The 18,470-nt window shown below is 47.0% G+C and overlaps 1 protein-coding gene across 5 annotated transcripts in view; it reads right to left on the bottom strand.

Annotated features, from left to right (window-relative positions):
• TAOK3 (TAO kinase 3) overlaps positions 1 to 18,470 on the bottom strand; it is a 117,323-nt gene that overhangs the window by 28,279 nt on the left and 70,574 nt on the right. For all 5 annotated transcript variants that reach the window (XM_081175259.1, XM_081175261.1, XM_081175260.1 and 2 more), the window contains one exon: positions 12,938 to 13,072. In XM_081175259.1, coding sequence (XP_081031385.1) covers positions 12,938 to 13,072 — 135 coding nt within the window. The remainder of the gene's footprint in view (positions 1 to 12,937; positions 13,073 to 18,470) is intronic.

Here is an 18,470-nt window from a genome sequence, read left to right as displayed (position 1 = left end):
CCTAGAAGATACCCTACTGGACAAAGGGGAAATTCACAGTTGTTGCTCTGGCCACTCTTGCCTCTGGCCCTGCACGCCACTGGTCTGTGGTCCCCCAAGAAGGTTGCCAGGAATGGAACATGGCCCTGGAGATGAAAAAGGTTCCCAACCCCTGTGCTAGACAGCATAGGATCCCCATATATTGTACTGGTTCCATCCACCGGGCTGGTAGCAAGCTCTTCACAACAGAAAAGGTTAATAAGGGCTTCCTACTTAAGTTGGAACATTTCCTAGGCAATGATCATTTTCATCCTGCCCTAGCTACAAGTGGCATGTACACCTGAGAGTGGCTCACTCTGGCAGGCCACAGAAAGGGTTGATCTGAAGCTGCAGGACCTCGGAGAGCTCCGAGCCCACAATCTGCTCAGGCAGCATATCCCTATCCAGGCATTCGCTTATGGATGTGTGAAGGGTCCAGCTCTGTGTGTGGAGGCAGCCTCACCCTCTCATGGATGGCACACGTGCCACCAGTCAATATGTGGGTTCAGTCTGAAGGGAGATGCTTCAATGTGTGTGGGATTTCCTCCACTGCAACCCAGACTGGCTAGGGTTCCTGTGCCTGTGGAGGAAATCCCGTGTTTGTGGAAATGGCTCCGTTCAGACTAAGCTGGCCACATGCAGGCTGGAGGACAATGCTGCTGCTCTTGTTGGCATCAAGGAGGCAAGGCCGGCTCTGGAGTTCCTGCTGGCTCCTTCCCACATTTGTAAATAAATGCCAAATAGGACTGTGATCTTTATCTCGACTGAGGCCTTTTATTTGGGCCAGACTACCACCTCTAAGCTCTCTGGTCTGGAGCACCCCATTGCCACTCAGTGAGCTTCTCCCTTGTTCTTTATCTGATGTACTGAGCAGGTGCTGGGGAGCGTGAGGCTGCTGGTGTAAGGGGACCAGCTCCTCAAAGCAAGCTGGCTCAGGGGTTGTTGTCTGGGAGTCCTGGTTTGAGGGCTCTGGTTGAAGGGGCTCTAATGTGGTGATGGGCTCTGGGCCTAGGTTCAAGCCCCTTGACAGCTTGGGCTACTTCCCTTCCAGATCCAGCCGGTTTATCCTCCTCCTGTGCCCGAGTCCTGGCTATCATTCACAACCAGGGTCATGACCACGTCTCCTTGTCCTTCCTTCCTTCCAACTCATCTTATTCTCTGGCTTGAAACCCTGGTTCAATCCCTAAGCTCCTTCTGGACAACTGGCTCTTAGACCAGAGGTAGCCAATATGGCACCCTCCAGTTGCTAAGGCCGATGGGAGCTGCAGCCCAAATCAGAAGAGCAGCACCTGCCTTAAAGAAAAGCACAAATTTAAACTGGACCCACCAAGACACAACTAGACATAACGCTTCAGCCATTATTAATCAGGTCTCTTGAGTTATGTGCACTTAGTTCCTTCAAGCCTGTCCTCACAGGATGTGCATTCCAGAGCCTTTATCACCTTCAGTGCCCCTCTCCAAATCCGTTACCCATTTGTATACCCTCCTTAAACTGAACGCATTACTCCAGATGAGGTGTATGCGGTGCTGAGTAAGGTCTTGTTATTACTTTCCGAGTCTGGAGGGAAAAATGCTCCTATTAACATAACCTAAAATAGCACTGGTCTTCTGTGCCACTGCATCACACCAGCAATGCATATTCAAGTTGTTGTTGTTGTTTTTTTACAAACCCTATAAACTCTCTCAAGTCTTTGCTGGGTTTACCGCTGGCTAGCCATCTTTATCAACTGATGACTGGCAAAGTCCCTAAGCGCCACAGCACACCCAAATGACATCAAAGAGCGTGCTAAGGGAACCTGCAGTCTCTGTGCACCCCGCACCCCATCCAGAATGGATCAGAATCTCCCCGCCCTTGCGCTTATTGGAGGGTGAGCAGCACTGGCAGTAAAGGTCCAACACGCACCAGGAGGGAAACATGATACGCAATGGCCTCAGATGCTCCCACACACTGATGATGCATCCAAGCCATCTGGCATAACGGGGAGTTGTAGTTTGCATGATGTGTTGCCACTCCGGGTGCATCACTCACACACAGACATGTCCAAGGGCCTCTGAGGCCATGTTTTTGGCATACACAAGGCCTCCCTTGTTGTGCTCCCTATGCTAGAGGAGGGAGGGGTTGAAAGGGATATGTGGGAGTATCTGAGGCCTCAGCACATCATGTGCGCTTTCTGCTGCACACTGGGTCCCACCCAATGCTATTCCAGCCTCCAGCAAGCTGTACAGCACAGGGGGAAGAGGCACACCTGATTCATGCTGGGAGGGGTGCGCAGAGGTCTTGAGACTAATTCATGAGCTCAATGAAATCATGGGGCATGCAGTGGGGCCTACTGGCCTTACCACTCTTCAATTAGTCCAGGAAATCAGTGGATTAATTTTGAGACATCCTTTTAATTAATCCAGCATTTTTAGATTAATTAAAGGATGGGAGTTGGAAAAGTCTCCCCATTGCTAATTTCATCTCAGATCCCAACAGTGTTTACTGACTCTCTGGGCAGCAAGGCTGCTAAGCAACATTTACAGAGAAAAGTCAAAGAAGGCAGCCCTGGGTATGGAGGTTAGTCGAGGGGGCAATGATCCCATGGTCCATCAGTTCTCTGGTGCCTCTGCTCACCAGAGAAGAGCTTGCTCACCAGCTTGCTCACCAAGCCCGTCAGCACCACCCCAAGGAGCACAGAGGCGCCTCGTGCCAAGCCAGATGACTGGTCCATCTAGCTCTGTGTTTTCTGCTGCACTGACTGGCAGCAGCTCTCCGGGGTTTGGGGCAGAGGATCGTTCCCAGCCCATTGGAACATGTGAAGCTGCAATCAATGGGATAAAGATTTTGACAGTGCTAAGAGTAGAAGTGGGTCTTTGTATGGGAATGAATGAAAAAGCAATGAATGAATGTTTCATTCCTTACATAGGAACACTGAAAGTGCCTTATTCTAAGTCAGATTGGTGGTCCATGTGTTTCAGTATTGCCTACACTGACTGAAACCCTGGATGGTCGCTGCCGGATGGGGGACATTCTCAGCCCTACTTGCTGGGGATTGAACCTGGGACCTCCTGCATGCAAGGCAGGTGCTCAACCACTAAGCCTATTCACCTTCCTGGGTGAATTGGCTCCTCCAAATTTCACCTGCCTGACCCTCCAAACAAGTAGAGGGTCTTGTCAGCAGTCTCCCCTGCTGCTAGGCAGTCTCCTGCCTCCCACCTCCCTTTCCAGTCCCACACAAGGAGCCTCCAATGGGGCTCCCTCTCCCGCACTGCAAGCCCTGTTCATTGCTAGTCAACCTCTCCACCAAAGCCCCAGGCAGAGCAACCAAGCACCAGGAAACCCATGCCCTTCTTTCCCGCACAGGGGACTTGCACAAGAGGCTACCTCAAGGGATTCTAATGGCCAGAACTATTGGGAGCATTAAGAGTCTCTTTTGCCACTCATTGCTGGGTTCAGCTGCAGAGTGAGCAGGACTGACGTTGGGCAGTTGGTAAGAGCTGATCTTTTATCCAGAGGACCTCCCTTTGCCCCGATACATAGATACTTATGCACAGCAGCGGGACACACCCATGATGTTGTTTCTATGCTTCCCTGCCAGGACACACTAGGTAGAACTAGTTGAGGGGGCAAGGGCAGAAAGGTGGGCAAATTTGGAAGAAAAGCCCAAGTTGAAAATGGTTGAGAAACCTCTCCTTACTGAGGTGTTGGGCACACCCAAAGTATGCTGAGTTTTGCAAGGCCACGTGGTTAATTATAGTGCCTACTAAAATTTGCCTAGAATGCCGATCAGGATCACCAACCTATTACACCCACCCCACATGACCTTTCTTCCAGTCTCCAATCACAGGATTACTTTTACAGCAATATTACCTATCCGTCAGTCACTTTGCACCCTGAGTTTCCTTAGGATTCAGTGTTACATGGCAGCTGATGGTGAAGAGGTCTAGTGTAGTGGTTAAGAGACTGAGCTCTGAGGTCACACCCACACTGGACATTTAAAGTGCTTTCATATCAGTTTAAGCATCATGGAGAATCCTGGAAACTGTAGTTTGCTAAGAGTGCTGGGAATAGTAGCCCTGCGAGGTCAGCACCCTTAACAAACTACAGTTCCCGGGATTCTTTAAGGAAAGCCACAGTAAGCGTGTGACCTTCTTCTGCATCTCAGCTCCGCCAGGTGGGTTCCAGGCGAGGAATTCTCTCTGCTTCAGTTCCCCACCTACAACGAGGGGGTACTAATACTGACCTATGTTACAGGGGTTTGAAAACGCTCTCACACTGTATAATTGTGTACTGCTGTCGTGATCCCAGGAACAGTGCAATGAATTTGCCCAAACAAACTCTTTCTCTTGGACACACATCGCTTACAGACTTTGCCATCTGAGGTGGTTAGTTCAGATAGGAGTCTCTCCCTCTCTCCCTCCTTTGGTGACCTCTTTTGTGAGGACAGACACAAATACCTCATTTAAACTTTACTATGATACTGCTATCATCATTGATGTCCCTAAGGGAACAGCAGGAATGGATTTTAAAACCTGATATGGAAAGAAGTGAAAGAATGATTCATGGAGAGAGAAGAGGAATGGCTGGACCAGCGCTTTAAAAGAACACGGGGCTTTTTGAAGCCAAACAATACAAGGAGCTCCCTTTTTACGGAGCCAGACCTAATAGTGCCTCCCATTCAGCACTGTCCACCCTTTCCAGGGACCCAGACAGAGATCTCTTTCAGCGCTGATTGCACACAACCCTTTAAGCGGAGATGCAGGAAACTGAACATGGAACCTTAGCCATGCCTTGAATTAACAGTGGCATCCTGTTCTGGTGGTTGCCAGGGTCCCTACCTTGATCGCCTGTGCACAAACCAGATAGTGGGACCTTTGCAACAGAGCTCCTTTCACAAAGCAAAGAGCCAAAAAGCCAACGAAACAGAAACTAAATTGGGAGTGGCTAAAGCTGTAGCAAAACTGCAGAGCAAAGGGAATTAACACTGCAAGAACAAGGGAGGAGAAACCCAGAGCAATGAGTTCTCAACATCAGCTCCTGGAAGAGCAATAAGTGGTCTGAGTAGGTCCAGCACGGGCAGACATTTTCACAGGGGCTACAAAAAGGTTTTTACCTCCCCGCCCCCACCCCGTCCCCCATGGATGGCTAACGTAGGGTGGTAGCTCTTTGGAGATGGCTCATGGGGAGCCTGAATTGTTATTCAGCTGGGATGGGATTCAGTCTGAAAACTGCTTGTTTCAGGCCATGGGTGGGGTTCAGAATAGAGACATGGGGAACAGAACCTTTGCAGCACTGTTCATGGGCTGCAGGAGTTGGGGGCTTTTTGGGGGGGGGGGAGAGGAAAAAGGACACCTGTATTTGTTTAATGCTATGATATACAGAATTAAAAGGACTCCGATTTGAGAGCAGCTGCTGGCTGTGAACCAGAGGATTGCATTGCCATGGAGGAGGGATGGTCTCTGGTAAATTAAGCTGTTAAGAGAGTTCAAGCAGCTTTCTCCCTCCTTATGCATCCCTTCCATGACACCCTGACCACTTCATATTCCTGGAAGCCATTGAGTATGCTCAATCTTTGTGATTTTGTAGTTTTCTTTTACTGTCCCTTTAATTTGTGTACTAATATAGATCTGCATATTTGGAGAAACCACTGTTGCATTGATTTTGGGGGTGGGGTGGGGATTTTACTTCCAAAGCTAACTAGAGAAGAGGCTGCCAAATTCTCTATCGGAAGGGACAAGAACACAGTGCTATGTATTCCTCATCTCTAACAGGAGAGCTCCTGTTCAGGGCTCCAACTAGCTCAGAATAAGAGCCTTGTAAGGCTCTTCAAGGCTTCCAGAAAGGGGGAGGGGGAGGTTTCAAGAAGAACATAAGGGGGGAAAAGGCACTTCAGTACTCTCCCCAGCCCTGCCCCCCCATCCTCAAAACTCTCCCCACCTGTTCTTAGGGATGTGGGATGTTCTTAGGGATTTTGCACCATCCCTCACCAAACCAGTATGTGAAGCTATTCTTTGAAATTCACACTTGCAATGCAGTTCTCCAGCCCAAAAACTGTGTCCATTAGGAGAAATGGCAAGAAGAAAGCATGCATTGGTGAAAATAACATACAAAAAAATATTGGGGAAAGTTGCTTGCAAAAAATCTATACATTTCGCAAATCTGCAAAGAAAGAGGAGTGGGATTTTTTTGTACAGACTATTAAAAAATGTGCAAACTGAAGTGGAAATGGGGTGTGGTAAACTGAACTTGAGACTGGGAAAATGAGAAACTGGGAGAATCCCAAACGGACAAGATTCGTCCATCCCCACTTGTGCTATATAGTGCTGGTAGGGAGGGAGGTTTCTAGATAGTAGGAAAAGGAAACATGGGGTGATGAGATCCTCATGGTATGTATGCCCAGGAGTGGCTGGGGAAACCCAGACAGATGGGCGGGGTATAAATAATGAAAATTATTATTACTATTATTATTATTAATCCCCTAAATTAGTCTTCTCCAGTTGTTCTGGACTACACATCCCATCTTGCCCAATAGTCTGGGATGACAGGAGGTGTAGTCCAAAACATCATCATCATATTTATAGTTATATTTAATTTATTAAATATGTATACCACCCTTTAGCCATAGATCTCAGGGCGAGTCATAGCATAAAAAAATATAAAGACAAAAAATGCATAATAAAAACAAGAACAAACCAAACCAAAACCCCTCTCCCCCAACACATTTAAAAGGATATATGATGTTAGCCATATAGAAGGTACCAATTTGGGGAAGGATACCCTAAGCTGTAAGCTGTAAGCTGTGATGAATTCAAACAGGCCAATTCCCTTCTTCCACCCCCGCCCCCGCAGCTGACATCCTCAGCAGTTTATTCTAAATGCATAGATCTGCTTTCCCCATCCAGATCTTTGGGACTACAACTTCCATCAGCCGCAGCCTGCATGGGAAGCAGGGGCTAATAAACAGCATGCAGCCAACTATGTTCCGTGCCTTCTATAGATCTTGGAAGCCACTTAACACCAGTCTCTCTTGAAACCTTAAAAAAAAAAAAAATATTTTGCATACTTGGGGATTGCCCTGAGTATGCAGCCCTATATACCTTCCCAGTGGGAATGGTGCCAAGCAAAAGTTGGTATTAGAGGGAACGATGACCAAGAATGGGAGTGTCCTATACAGCCCCATCAAGGCAGAAGACAATTGGGAGACACTATTCTGGCACTGGAGAGATTGGGGTGTTGAAGATTTGCACCTCCTTGCCTTGCAATTTTAGTCTCTTTCACATGTTATTCACGTGAAAGGGACATCAAACAAGCACTGGGAATTGGTGTTGCAGTCCTGTCCCGGCCTCTGGCTCTGAGCACACTGCCTGGCCTGGCCTCCAGATCAGTGGTTTTCAACCAGTGTGCTGTGGCACCCTGGGGCACCTTGAATGATGGTCAGGGGTGCCATGGGCAGCACTGGCCTCTGTCCCTCTTTCCTTCCCTCCCTCCTCTGATGCCCTCTTGTGTCATTACCTCCCAAAGGCTTGCATAGCTATTTATTGCAGAAGCCCTGGCTATAAGCTCCACAGGAGAATGGTGCCTCTGGGAGGCACCTCTCTTTGGGGCGGGGGCAGCTCAGAGACCAGGGGAGGCAGCAGCAGCTGCCCGGAGGACTTCCACGGAGAGGGGAGAGGAGGCTGAGGGAATGCTCCACAAGGGAGGGTGTTCGAAAAAGGGTGGGAGGCTTCCAGCATTACAGGCAAGGGGAGACAAAACTGGGATCTTGAGCCTCACAGGAGTGCCACAAAAAGAATGTAGTTGGTCAAGGGAGCCATGGACTCAAAAAGATTGAAATCCTCTGCTCTATGAGTCTACCCCCTATGGGAAGCCCACAAGCAGGGCCTGAGCACAACAGCACTCTTTGTCCACCTGTGGTTTCCAGCAACTGGTGTTGCCTCTAACTGTGGAAACAGAGTACTACAGCTAAGCACGAGATCTTCATGGAGTTGTGAAGCTCCATGAGATGCACGGATGGCTAAAATGTTATAGGCTGCCAGCCTTGTATGTGGACAGAGGTTCATCTGGCTCTGGAAGGGTCAGAATAAAAGGTGGTGAACTGGCTGCTCGTGGGCGACATTGAGGCCCCAACACAACCTCATCGTGCCATGCAGGGGCAGCTTTGTATCTTGCATGGCCAACTGACAACCCTCTCATTGGCAATGGTCCTGACACAGAGAGGCCTCTCAGGTAACCCTGCAACTGGAGGGGGAGAGAAGCAGCTGGCAGGTCCTTTGCCCAGTGTGTATACAGCAGATTCTACCTGGCCAATGTGCTCTGAGGGGTATCTGTGTGTCATCATTGGGCAGTTAGCTTCTAAGCAGGTAGCCTGGATAGAATCCAGCGCTGTAGACTGAAGACATGCTGCTGCTTGCCACTCTTTATATTTAAGATGCATTTGCACTGATGACATGAATACAAATGTCAAAATGTTCATATACTACTACTAGATCTCCCCCCCCCCCATTTCTCTACTAGCTAATGACAAGTCAGGAAACCTCAGTTTGTATTCAAAACGGTGGGGATCTCTTCATGTCTGTGACACCATTTCCATATTTTTTTTATGTTAAAACACACACACACATTCACACCAAGTTAAAGGAATGAGAAAGATAACAGCAGGGAGGATAAGAAAGGGGTGGCATAATCTAAAGAGAAGGCAGTGTTAAAACATTTGCAAGTTGCTCCACAGTTTTAGGATATGGCAGTTTATAAATGGAAATTAGTTAAGAGCTCTAATTTCAATGGTCAATGGTCAAAAGCTCTGTCTCAGGTGTGGGGCACCTTTGGTGCTCCAGAAGTTACTGAATTGCAACTCCCATCATGCTTGGCCATTGGCCATGCTTGCTGTGGCTGATGGGAGCTGTAGTTCACAACACCTGTAGGGCCCAAGGTTCCACACACCTGCTCTATCTGGTGTAGGACATGCACGACAAAAGAGGGAGCCACATAGTGCAGCTAGATAAAAACAGTGTTTGCATGTTATATTGCATTTGCCAAGACTCAACCTCAGGGAGGGAGCCTCCAATAGGAAACCTTGGTGTCAAGGGCACTTCCCAGCCAAGGAATGCACACCACAGAGAGTTAACTCTTCATGGTCAAACATAACACTTGCTTCTACAGCTCTGGAGACCTGGGTAGCTATTCCCAGTAATGTGTTTTAAGGAGCAGTTGCAACAACTGGAGACCACTCCTTCTCCACCAGTTGATGTACCTTCACCCTGTGGGCTGTGTGTATGTAGCCAGCGACTATGCCTGCATGGAAGCTGCTTCTGCTCTTCCTGCTTCAATTATCTCCTGGTTCTGGGAGACTGTGGTGCAGGGAAAGCACCCGGCACTTCACTTGCCTAGCTTGCCTCTTCCACCTCCTGCCTCTGATTCTTGCCTCCTGGCTGGTACAGGTCCCCGCAGACCACTTCCCCTGCTCTCCTGAGTCAGACTCCAGCCCCACTCCCCACAGTGCACACTCGTCAGCATCATGCCAGTCCCTGGCGCTTGGGAAGGTGATGGCTACTGGACTGGGTTATTGGTTCTCAGAGTGGGAATTTGCAGGGGGGTTTTTAGCACAGATGAAAGGTAAGAAAGAGGTGACATGATGGAAGTTTATAAAACTATGCATGGCACGGAGGAAGTGGGCAGAGAAAAGTTTTTCTCCTTGTCTCCTAACACTAGAACTTGTGGACTTCGAATGAAGCTGAATGTTGAAGACTCAGGACAGGTGAAAGAGTATTTTTCACTAGCACATAGTTAAGACTCACTCCCACTGGAGGCAGTGATGGCCACCAACCTGGATGGCTTTAAGAGAGGATTGGGTAAAGTCATGGAGAAGAAGGCTACCAAGGGCTGCTAGCCATGATGCCTATGCTTTGCCTCCATGGTATGAGGCAGCAATGCTTCTGAATGCCAGTTGCTGGAAACCACAGGAGGGGAAACTGCTCTTGTGCTAGTTTATACTTCCCTCACCTTTAACAGCAAACTCAGTCAATGAGTGCTTACAGGACTGGGGGACAAAAGGTGGCCATTGAGAACTGAGAGGGTGGTACCAACATGTAGGGTATTGGTGGGGGGAACCTAGAAGTATCTCCAAAGCATTGAGGGTTGTATCCAACTTAGTGTTACTCAAAGCACAGAAATTAATGGGCCTGAGTTAGTCATATCCATTCATTTCAATGGGTCTGCTCAGAGTAAGGCTAATATTGGATGCAACCCTAAAAACAAAACGGGTAACCCCCAATTCCCAAATAGCACCCCAGTTGGGACTGACAATACTCAGTGTTCTCCAGGAACCATGGACTGTTGAGTGTCAAAAGCAGGGTGGAGAGGAAGGGAAGGGGAAACCTGGAGTGGTGGTGTACAAAACAGCTTGTTTCATCCCCCTTGCAGCTTATAATGTTCTGGATGTGGGCATGGCAGATTAAATGGCCAATCCTGAACAGGAGCACTCCTGTTAGATGGTGAGAATACGCTGGAATATTTTGTAGCAGGTACAACTTTTGCATGCATTTAAAACACCACTGGTGGCAAGAATGAGGGGGAAAGAATACTGGTGAGATTTCATTTTCCTTGGCCATGCCTTTACTTTCAAGGAGTAAAAGGGAGGGGGGCGTTGTAAGTTTACCAGTGGTGATAACTGGATACACTGATGGCAGGTTCAGAAGGAGCCAGAGGGAAAACACAAGTGGTAGCTGGTTCTGTATATCATACTATTCCCTTACCCCTCTTGGCAGACAGGTACCATGGGTCATAGTAACGCTCCTCCAGGTCTCCCAGGGGTTGTAACTACTGCTTAATGATTAGTGTGGTTCTTGACCATTTATGAGCTACAATGGGAGGGGGCAATATTCGGCGAATGCCAACACTCACTTGTGAACAAATGGGTGTTGTGAATTTCCAAAATAGGTCTGCGTCCCCCCACATTGAGGACCTATACGAGCGAACGCTGGCAAAACGTATTTCGGCAACTGCCAACTTTCCCTGGGGTTATCTTGGGAGATTTTGGGGCTGTTGCATTTGGGGTTGTCAGTCTTGACACCCGCCACATTTTAGACACGGATATGCAAAAGTGAAATTCGTGAGATGCTGATATACCGCTAGCGTCAGAATTCCCTCCGCCCCCAAGAGTCACGCTTTGGACTGAGTAGTATTTTAGCAAGAGTTTGAGAATGAGGGAACTGAATGACTGCGCTAACTTACAACAGGACTGTATCCATTTCTACAAGGCAAGGGGTGTACTGGTATAATGAGATGCCACAAGATTCGCTACCAAAGGAGAGAACACCCAAGGCCTCCGCTTGGATGAGGCGTGAGGCATGTTGCCGCCCTGAAGACCATCCTTCCATGCCCGTACAATCAGGTCAACCTGTAAGTTCCGGAGGGAGCAGTTTCCCTTGCCACACTGGGGGTGGGGGAACCACACACACACATGCACACACACACACCCCTCCCCAGATCCACGCCAGCAGTGAGCATAAGCAATAATTCAAACTCGACTGCTTCAGCACAAGGGGTGGGGGAGATATGAAGCCTCTACCACTGCAAATTCGTTCTCAAACCACCATTGTCTAGGGCTAACAAGAAGCTCTTTTGATGTGTCCTGAAGATCGGAGCGAGGGGGAGCGTGGGGGGGGCGGGCGGATGTGCTATGGAGAGGACTCAGGGAAATGGCAAAGAAGAAAAATCATTCAGCTACAAGGCAAGACAAAAAAAAAAAGCGGGGGGGGGAGGGTTATCCATTGTAATTTCTGGGCTGGCTCAGGATGATGTCATAATGGCAGGCAGCAAATGCAACGGCCAAATGCTGGGCACCCTGTAAATCTCTCTGCCCATGTGACCTCTAATACTGATTTGGCCGAAATACCAAATATTTCTATCATTTTACATGTAGGAGATCGTTTCTGGTTTGCGAAGCATCACAACCCCTCCTCCATCCACTCTTGGGATACTGCTGCCAATTTCCAGCTGTGTGTGTGTGTGTGTGTGTGTGTGTGTGTGTGTGTTAGAGGGAGAGGAGTGTGTGTGAGAGAGAGAGAGAGAAAAGGAAAGGATGGGGGAGGAGGCAGAGACCTCACTCTCTACAAGCACACACCCCTTTCGCTACTACAAAGACATCACTAGCAATCACATTTGCAATAGTACAAATGCTGGCTGAACCACCGCCACCATCTCCTCTTGCCTGCTTTTTCTCGCACCCTCCAGTAAAAAAGAAAGAAGGGAAGAGGGGGGAAAAACCCAGCCCTCTGTCATTTTATAGGAGTTGCCCGGTCCTTTATAGTGTCAAATGGGAACAATGCAGTTAGCCGTAAAATGAATGAATGAGAATGAATGAATGCAAACAGCTAAGCAATTCGCCATGAGAGGCGGCAGTGGTTCCTTCCACTGGTCAAACCATCAGCACTCATTAAAATTATAATCATCAATATCTCCAGTCACTCCGTCGTTCCCCCCACCACCACCCCTCCTCCTCCTCTTCCTCCTCCCAGACAGACAGAAATTATACTCAACAAAAATGGATGCAATTTGGAACAAACCAATCAGAGGGAAAAAAGAAAAGAAAGAAAAGACCTCTTCCTTCCAAAAGCCACGTTTAAATTTCAACCTGCTGCAAATAAATCCCAAATTGCTAAGAGATATTTTCAAAATATTCTGCAAAAGATTTTTTTCTTTAAATAAAAAAACACCTCTCTCTCTCTCTCTCTCTCTCTCTCTCTCAATATCTAGTTGCTATGCCAACAAAAAGAGAGAGAGAGAGAGAGAGAGAGAGAGAGAGAGAGAGAGAGAGAGAGAGAGAGAGAGGGCGTTGGGAGAGAATTCTTGACCCCTTCCCCAGACTGACACAGTCACATCAGAACGAGGAGGGGAGAAGAAAAAAAGGATAGCGGGGCAAGGGGTGTGGTGGCTGCTTACCAAAGATGCTGATTTGATTGTGGCAAAGCGTTCTCGGTTCCGGTAGTGGAGGGCCCGATTCTGGACTGAGTGGGTAGGCCGCAGCTCAGGCCTGCGCTCCCCGTGGCCCACCTCATCCCTTATGAATACATGATCCTGCAGAAATGGATGAAAACAAGGAGAAAGTCCAGTTGTGCTCTTTCTTCGCCGGCTGCCTCTCTTTCACCCCTCTTTTTGCACAAGCCCTGCTGTTTGAAATGCATAGTTTGGCTCTCTGCTAGTCCCTGCAGCTCTCACAGTACAAAATGAATAAGCAACACATTGCAGCCTTCAGTTAGGAATGTCAGCTGATCGCTAGTGGGATGCCTTCTGAATCCCTGGCAGATTTTTTTTTTTAACCTCCAGAATTACATATGTGCAAAAAAGAGAATCAAAAACACAAAGCGCTGCAGAGCAGTCAGAGTCCTCAGAAGGGCTTGCTTAAAACACTGCACCCAAATAATCCCTTTAAAAACATGGTTTCCATGGCTAGCAAAGATGCTGCTGCTGCTGGTGGTGGTGCTGCTGCTGCTCCCTTTGAACACAGAAGCAAGGATCTGCCACATTCCCTTTTCCAGCCTGGATTTTCCTCTGGACTTGCTATCTGCTCTGAAGAAGAAGCATTTCTGTCTAAATAGATGCAGGATGGAGGAGACCAGCCTCTCTCTGTGTGTCTTGTGCTGGAAAGACTCTGTGACCACTCAGGGATCCTGCTTTCTAGTCATGATCGTGCACGGTTCTAGCATTTTCTCTCCATAGCCTTGGAAAGGAATTTTTTTTTACATTTAAAGAGACAGAACACAGTTTAATACAAATGATCTTTGCTAAGTTTTTTCTTCTCTCCTGTGACCCAGAGCTTCAGGAAACAATGACATGATGGCCAGAATTCGTGTTTTAAGTGTCATACTGTCTCTCACATATTTATTTTTTTTAAAAATAAAATGGTTGCATATGTCATTTGGGAAATTGCATTCTTCCAGTGGCAAATGCCTGTGTCTTGGATCTGGGACATGGGAGTTTGAATTTCAGATCATCTGTGGACATGTTGGGTGGCCTTCAGTGCTGTGTTACCTCTCGGCCTCAGTAACTCTTCTGCATAATGGGAATAAATCAGTGACCTACACACTGTGTCATTTCAGGCTATATATTATTATCTACTACTTATAAATTATTATACATGCCCAGATTTAAACAGACCACTAAAAAGAGAACCCTGTTATTGTAATTTGGAATAAAGAAAAGGCTACATTTAAGCTGCCAGCCTCCAAGCTAGGGAAACTCAAATTCTTTCCCCCAACATTTTTCAGTAAGGAAGGAGACTGGTTGCATTCATCCTGCCATCTATAGTAGCTCCAAGAAGCAGGGTGTGGCATACTAAGAACCCAAAAGCAAGGGTGGCAAACCTGTGGCCCTCGAGATGTTGTCAGGTTCTGACTCCCATCATCTCTGACCACTAGCCAGAGTTGACAGAAGCTGGAGTACAGCAACATCTGAAAGGCCCTACAGAAATAAGACCAAGCCCATCTAGTCAGACATCCCATTTCCAATGGCAGCCAGAAAAGTATAAAATGAACTTTCCGCTTTTTCAGAAGTCAGAGCCACTGGATTTTCATTCTTATTATGCGCAAAGGGACCGTAAAACCAAGGAATTGGTTCTAATGGACATAACAAATAATACAGAACCATGGCACCGACTGGAGACCAGGTTTAAGGCAGCCCATAGGTCCTAAGACTATTTGTTTTAAAAAGCAAGAATCAGGATGCTACTTCAGGGGTATTACTCTGCCTGCCCTACATGCACACGCAGCACTTCAAGGGAGTTTGACCACATACCCTTGCTGACCAGCATGGGTCGCCCAGAGTTTTCTAGGAATCAGAGAGCTCCATCAAAATAACTGGCTATCCTCTTATTTTTAGGTGCGATCAGAGACTGATCATGCTAGGGTATGTCCCCTTCAAGATCAAGCATGCAAACCACAGGCGATTAATTAAGACCGGCATGAAAAACCCACTCTACTTGTTACCAGGATCTGGTGACTCTTTCAAGTTACTCCAGGTTCCGATTATCCTCCTGAACGTAAACATGTTCAGAATGACCGTTTTCATTTATTACATAGTGTTGATGCTGTATAAAGCAATAAGAATTGGAACACCCCCACCAAATCACTGGGCAATGGACATTCAAGAAGTATTACTGCATGTTGATGTGTCATGTAAGCAAGGCCCCAGAGGCACTCTGGGCAAGTCATCCAGGTCCTAAAGACTGATCTTCAAAACACAGAAATGGTCCTAGGCAGGGCTGGCTTTTTGTAAAGGAACACAATTAATTTGCCAGTGTTAATGGGTTAGCAAATGCTTTGCTATATCCAGAAGGCTGTGTGTGTCACTTCCTCCCCATCCCTTTCAGCAGCTACTAGCATTTTTTCTCTTCTCACATCCATGTGGACCCCATTCCAAACCAGTCTGTACTAAATATCTCTTCGGTACCTTCCAAGCAAGTGCAACCCTAATTATGCATGCTTCAGACTTTGAAAATCAACCTGCACCCCCAACCTGGTGCTCGCCAGATGTTTTGGACTGCGACTTCCATCACCACCGCCTGCTTTTGGCAATGCTGGCAGGGGCTGATGAGAGCTGGGAGTCCAGCAACTTCTCGAGGGCACCAGGATGGAGAAGGCTGTCCTAACAAAACCACCCAGAAGTTACCAGGTGCCAAATGGGCATTTCCACCATGTTTCAATTCCAAATGAACTGTGAATCTGGAGCAAAATGGTATCAGACAGAGCACTTGTTGCATGTGGGTCTGCTCCTGTTTCCCCGTCCCTCCTAATTGACATGGGGCACATGAACAAGCATCAGGACCTCTTACCATTTCCCAGGAGACTTTTCATCGGATTTAAGTTCTGTATAACATTCAAAAAAGCCAACAAGATGGAACAAGGAAAGTCCGCTGTCCATCCACATAAGTCTAAATGGATTTTGTGAGGATGCTTGCGGGACATAAGTACAGAAGGAGTAAGGTCTCGTCATTGGACTATGCAGGAGAGATGTTCAGAAGTCAAGTGATCACATCCTTGAAACTCATTGATAATGGTTTAAAGCCTTTGTTTCCTATCTGCCTGAATTGCAAACATAACCAATCAACAGGCCAGTGTGTTTCTACGGTATGAAAATAACACTGCGTGGTTGTTATTATTATTGTTATTGTTTGCAGAACCTTTTCCAGAGGCTGCATCCAGGAGGACCTGGGCATCATCTCTTCCATTTTCTGCTCCTTTTTCTTAGCTCTGTAAGTGTAGCGGATCACTAATCGAGAAGTCCTAAGGTGGTGCAGAAGCATCATCAGTGAAGGTTGCTTAACAGCAAGTTACACAAGCACAGCTGGAATACTATCCGGGTGTCTTCTTCAGCATATCCAAGTGCAACCAGTTCTTTGAATAAGGAAGCTTGAGGAAGGATTCCCATTTCCAGCAAGAGGAATTGACTCACGATGTGTCCAATATTGCCACTTTATGGTTTTCTAGTGCGGAAGAGTCTATGCTTGCAGGAAGGATGCAACGTTTATCCTAGGAAAAACTGACCAAGATTCTCCTTGGCTGACAAGTGATGAAGTGCATCTTTCAGACCATAGCTGTTAATACAAATAGGGTAAGATGCATCTGCCATGTAACTCGAATGTATAAGCAGCAACTTTTTTGAGGAACTACAATCTGAACTAAACAGGGCTGTTTTCCAAACAAGGAAATTTTGGGTTTTTTAAAAAAAATAAATAATTAAGGTGCATATTAAAATTCAAAGGAACTTGGAAAATCTCATCAACTGTATTTGGAGGTTGAACAGGGACTCCAACTTCACATCCATTATCATGCAAAAGATTACTCTTACGTGGATGTGCAAACGTCATCCACCGGTGTGATGGACGGGGCCACTTGTGCGAGAAATAAGCAACCTACAAAGGCTACTTGATTGAAGTTGGCCTTATTCTGCATCTTCACCACTGGCAGGTAAGTTTTATGCATGTGAGATTTATTTTTAGGACCACAGTAAACTATTCTATACTGAGACATAGATCACTGGTCCATCTAACAGCATTGTCTACAATGACTGGCAAAGGCTCTCCTTCTTGCCCTAACTGGAGATGTCAGGGTTTGAACCAAAGACCCTTTGCATATGATGTGAGTGCTCCATCACAGAGCAAAAATAAAATAATAAAATAATAAAAAACAACCCACACCCCAATTTGTTAAGGATAGAGGAAAACAGTATTTGGCCAGAGTTTGAGAGGCCAAGTCTGCATTTTACTGGAGGAGGCTAATGGTTGCATTAGGGACGTGGGTGGCGCTGTGGTCTAAACCACTGAGCCTCTTGGGCTTGCTGATCAGAAGGTCAGCGGTTCGAATCCCTGCAACAGGGTGAGCTCCTGTTGCTCGGTCCCAGCTCCTGCCAACCTAACAGTTCAAAAGCACACCAAAAAGTGCAAGTAGATAAATAGGTACTGCTCTGGTGGGAAGGGAAATGGTGTTTCCGTGCGCTGCTCTGGTTTTGGTGTTCCGTTGTGCCAGAAGCGGCTCAGTCATGCTGGCCACATGACCTGGAAAAACTGTCTGAGGACCAACGCCGGCTCCCTCGGCCTGTAAAGCGAGATGAGCACCGCAACCCCAGAGCCGTCTGCAACTGGACTTAACTGTCAGGAGTCCTTTACCTTTTTTTAATGGTTACATTAACTTACATGAAACTAGCTTCTAATCAAGTATCAAGATTAAATATTTAACCTTAAGGGGAAAAAAATTATGATCCCAGTGGGGAAAATAAATAAATAAATGTCTATCCCATGAACCTATATTTAAAGATACGATATATAAGTATCTCTAACAGCATTAAAATAACCATGTCAGAGACTGGAAGCCCATAACAAGCCTATCATCAAAAAGATCCTTCCTGCCTACATTGATTTTTTGTTCAGAGACTTTAGCCCCAATCCTTGATGCAAGGCTCAAAATGTAAGGGCTGCTTCAAAATGCAAGCATATAGTATCTCATTGAGTATCCCTATCCTTCTGCAGAACTCTACATGTGTCTGGGAGCCTCCTAGAACTTTGGATTAGGGCAGGTAATTTTTAACCATCAATATCTATGTGTGGGCAGGAGGGGACACAGGTAACTGCCTTATGCTGAGAAAGACAGCTAAGTATCATCGACTCTGACTGGCAGCACTTCCCCAGGATTTCAGACAGGGGTCTCTCCCAACCCTACTGGAGATGGCAGAGGTTGAACATGGGGCTTTCTGTATGCAAATCGAATGTTCTAACATCTCCCTTCCCTAACAATCCTCCTGTTCGTATAAACATAATTCTATCTTACTAACGAATTCTAACCATGGCTAACAAAGCTGTTTCCAGTTCCATGGTCTGTGCTCACTAAATGTCTTGAAGCTGTTGGGTTCAGAACCCACTGGGAGCTGAGCAAGACCAGAATGGGTCTGGAATGGCAATGGCATCTAGCAATGGTCAGTAGGT

The sequence above is a fragment of the Podarcis bocagei genome (assembly GCF_964188305.1).
Source record: "Podarcis bocagei genome assembly, chromosome: 16".
In the NCBI taxonomy this organism is placed as follows: Eukaryota; Metazoa; Chordata; class Lepidosauria; order Squamata; family Lacertidae; genus Podarcis; species Podarcis bocagei.
This window is presented reverse-complemented; position numbering and strand designations above follow the sequence as displayed.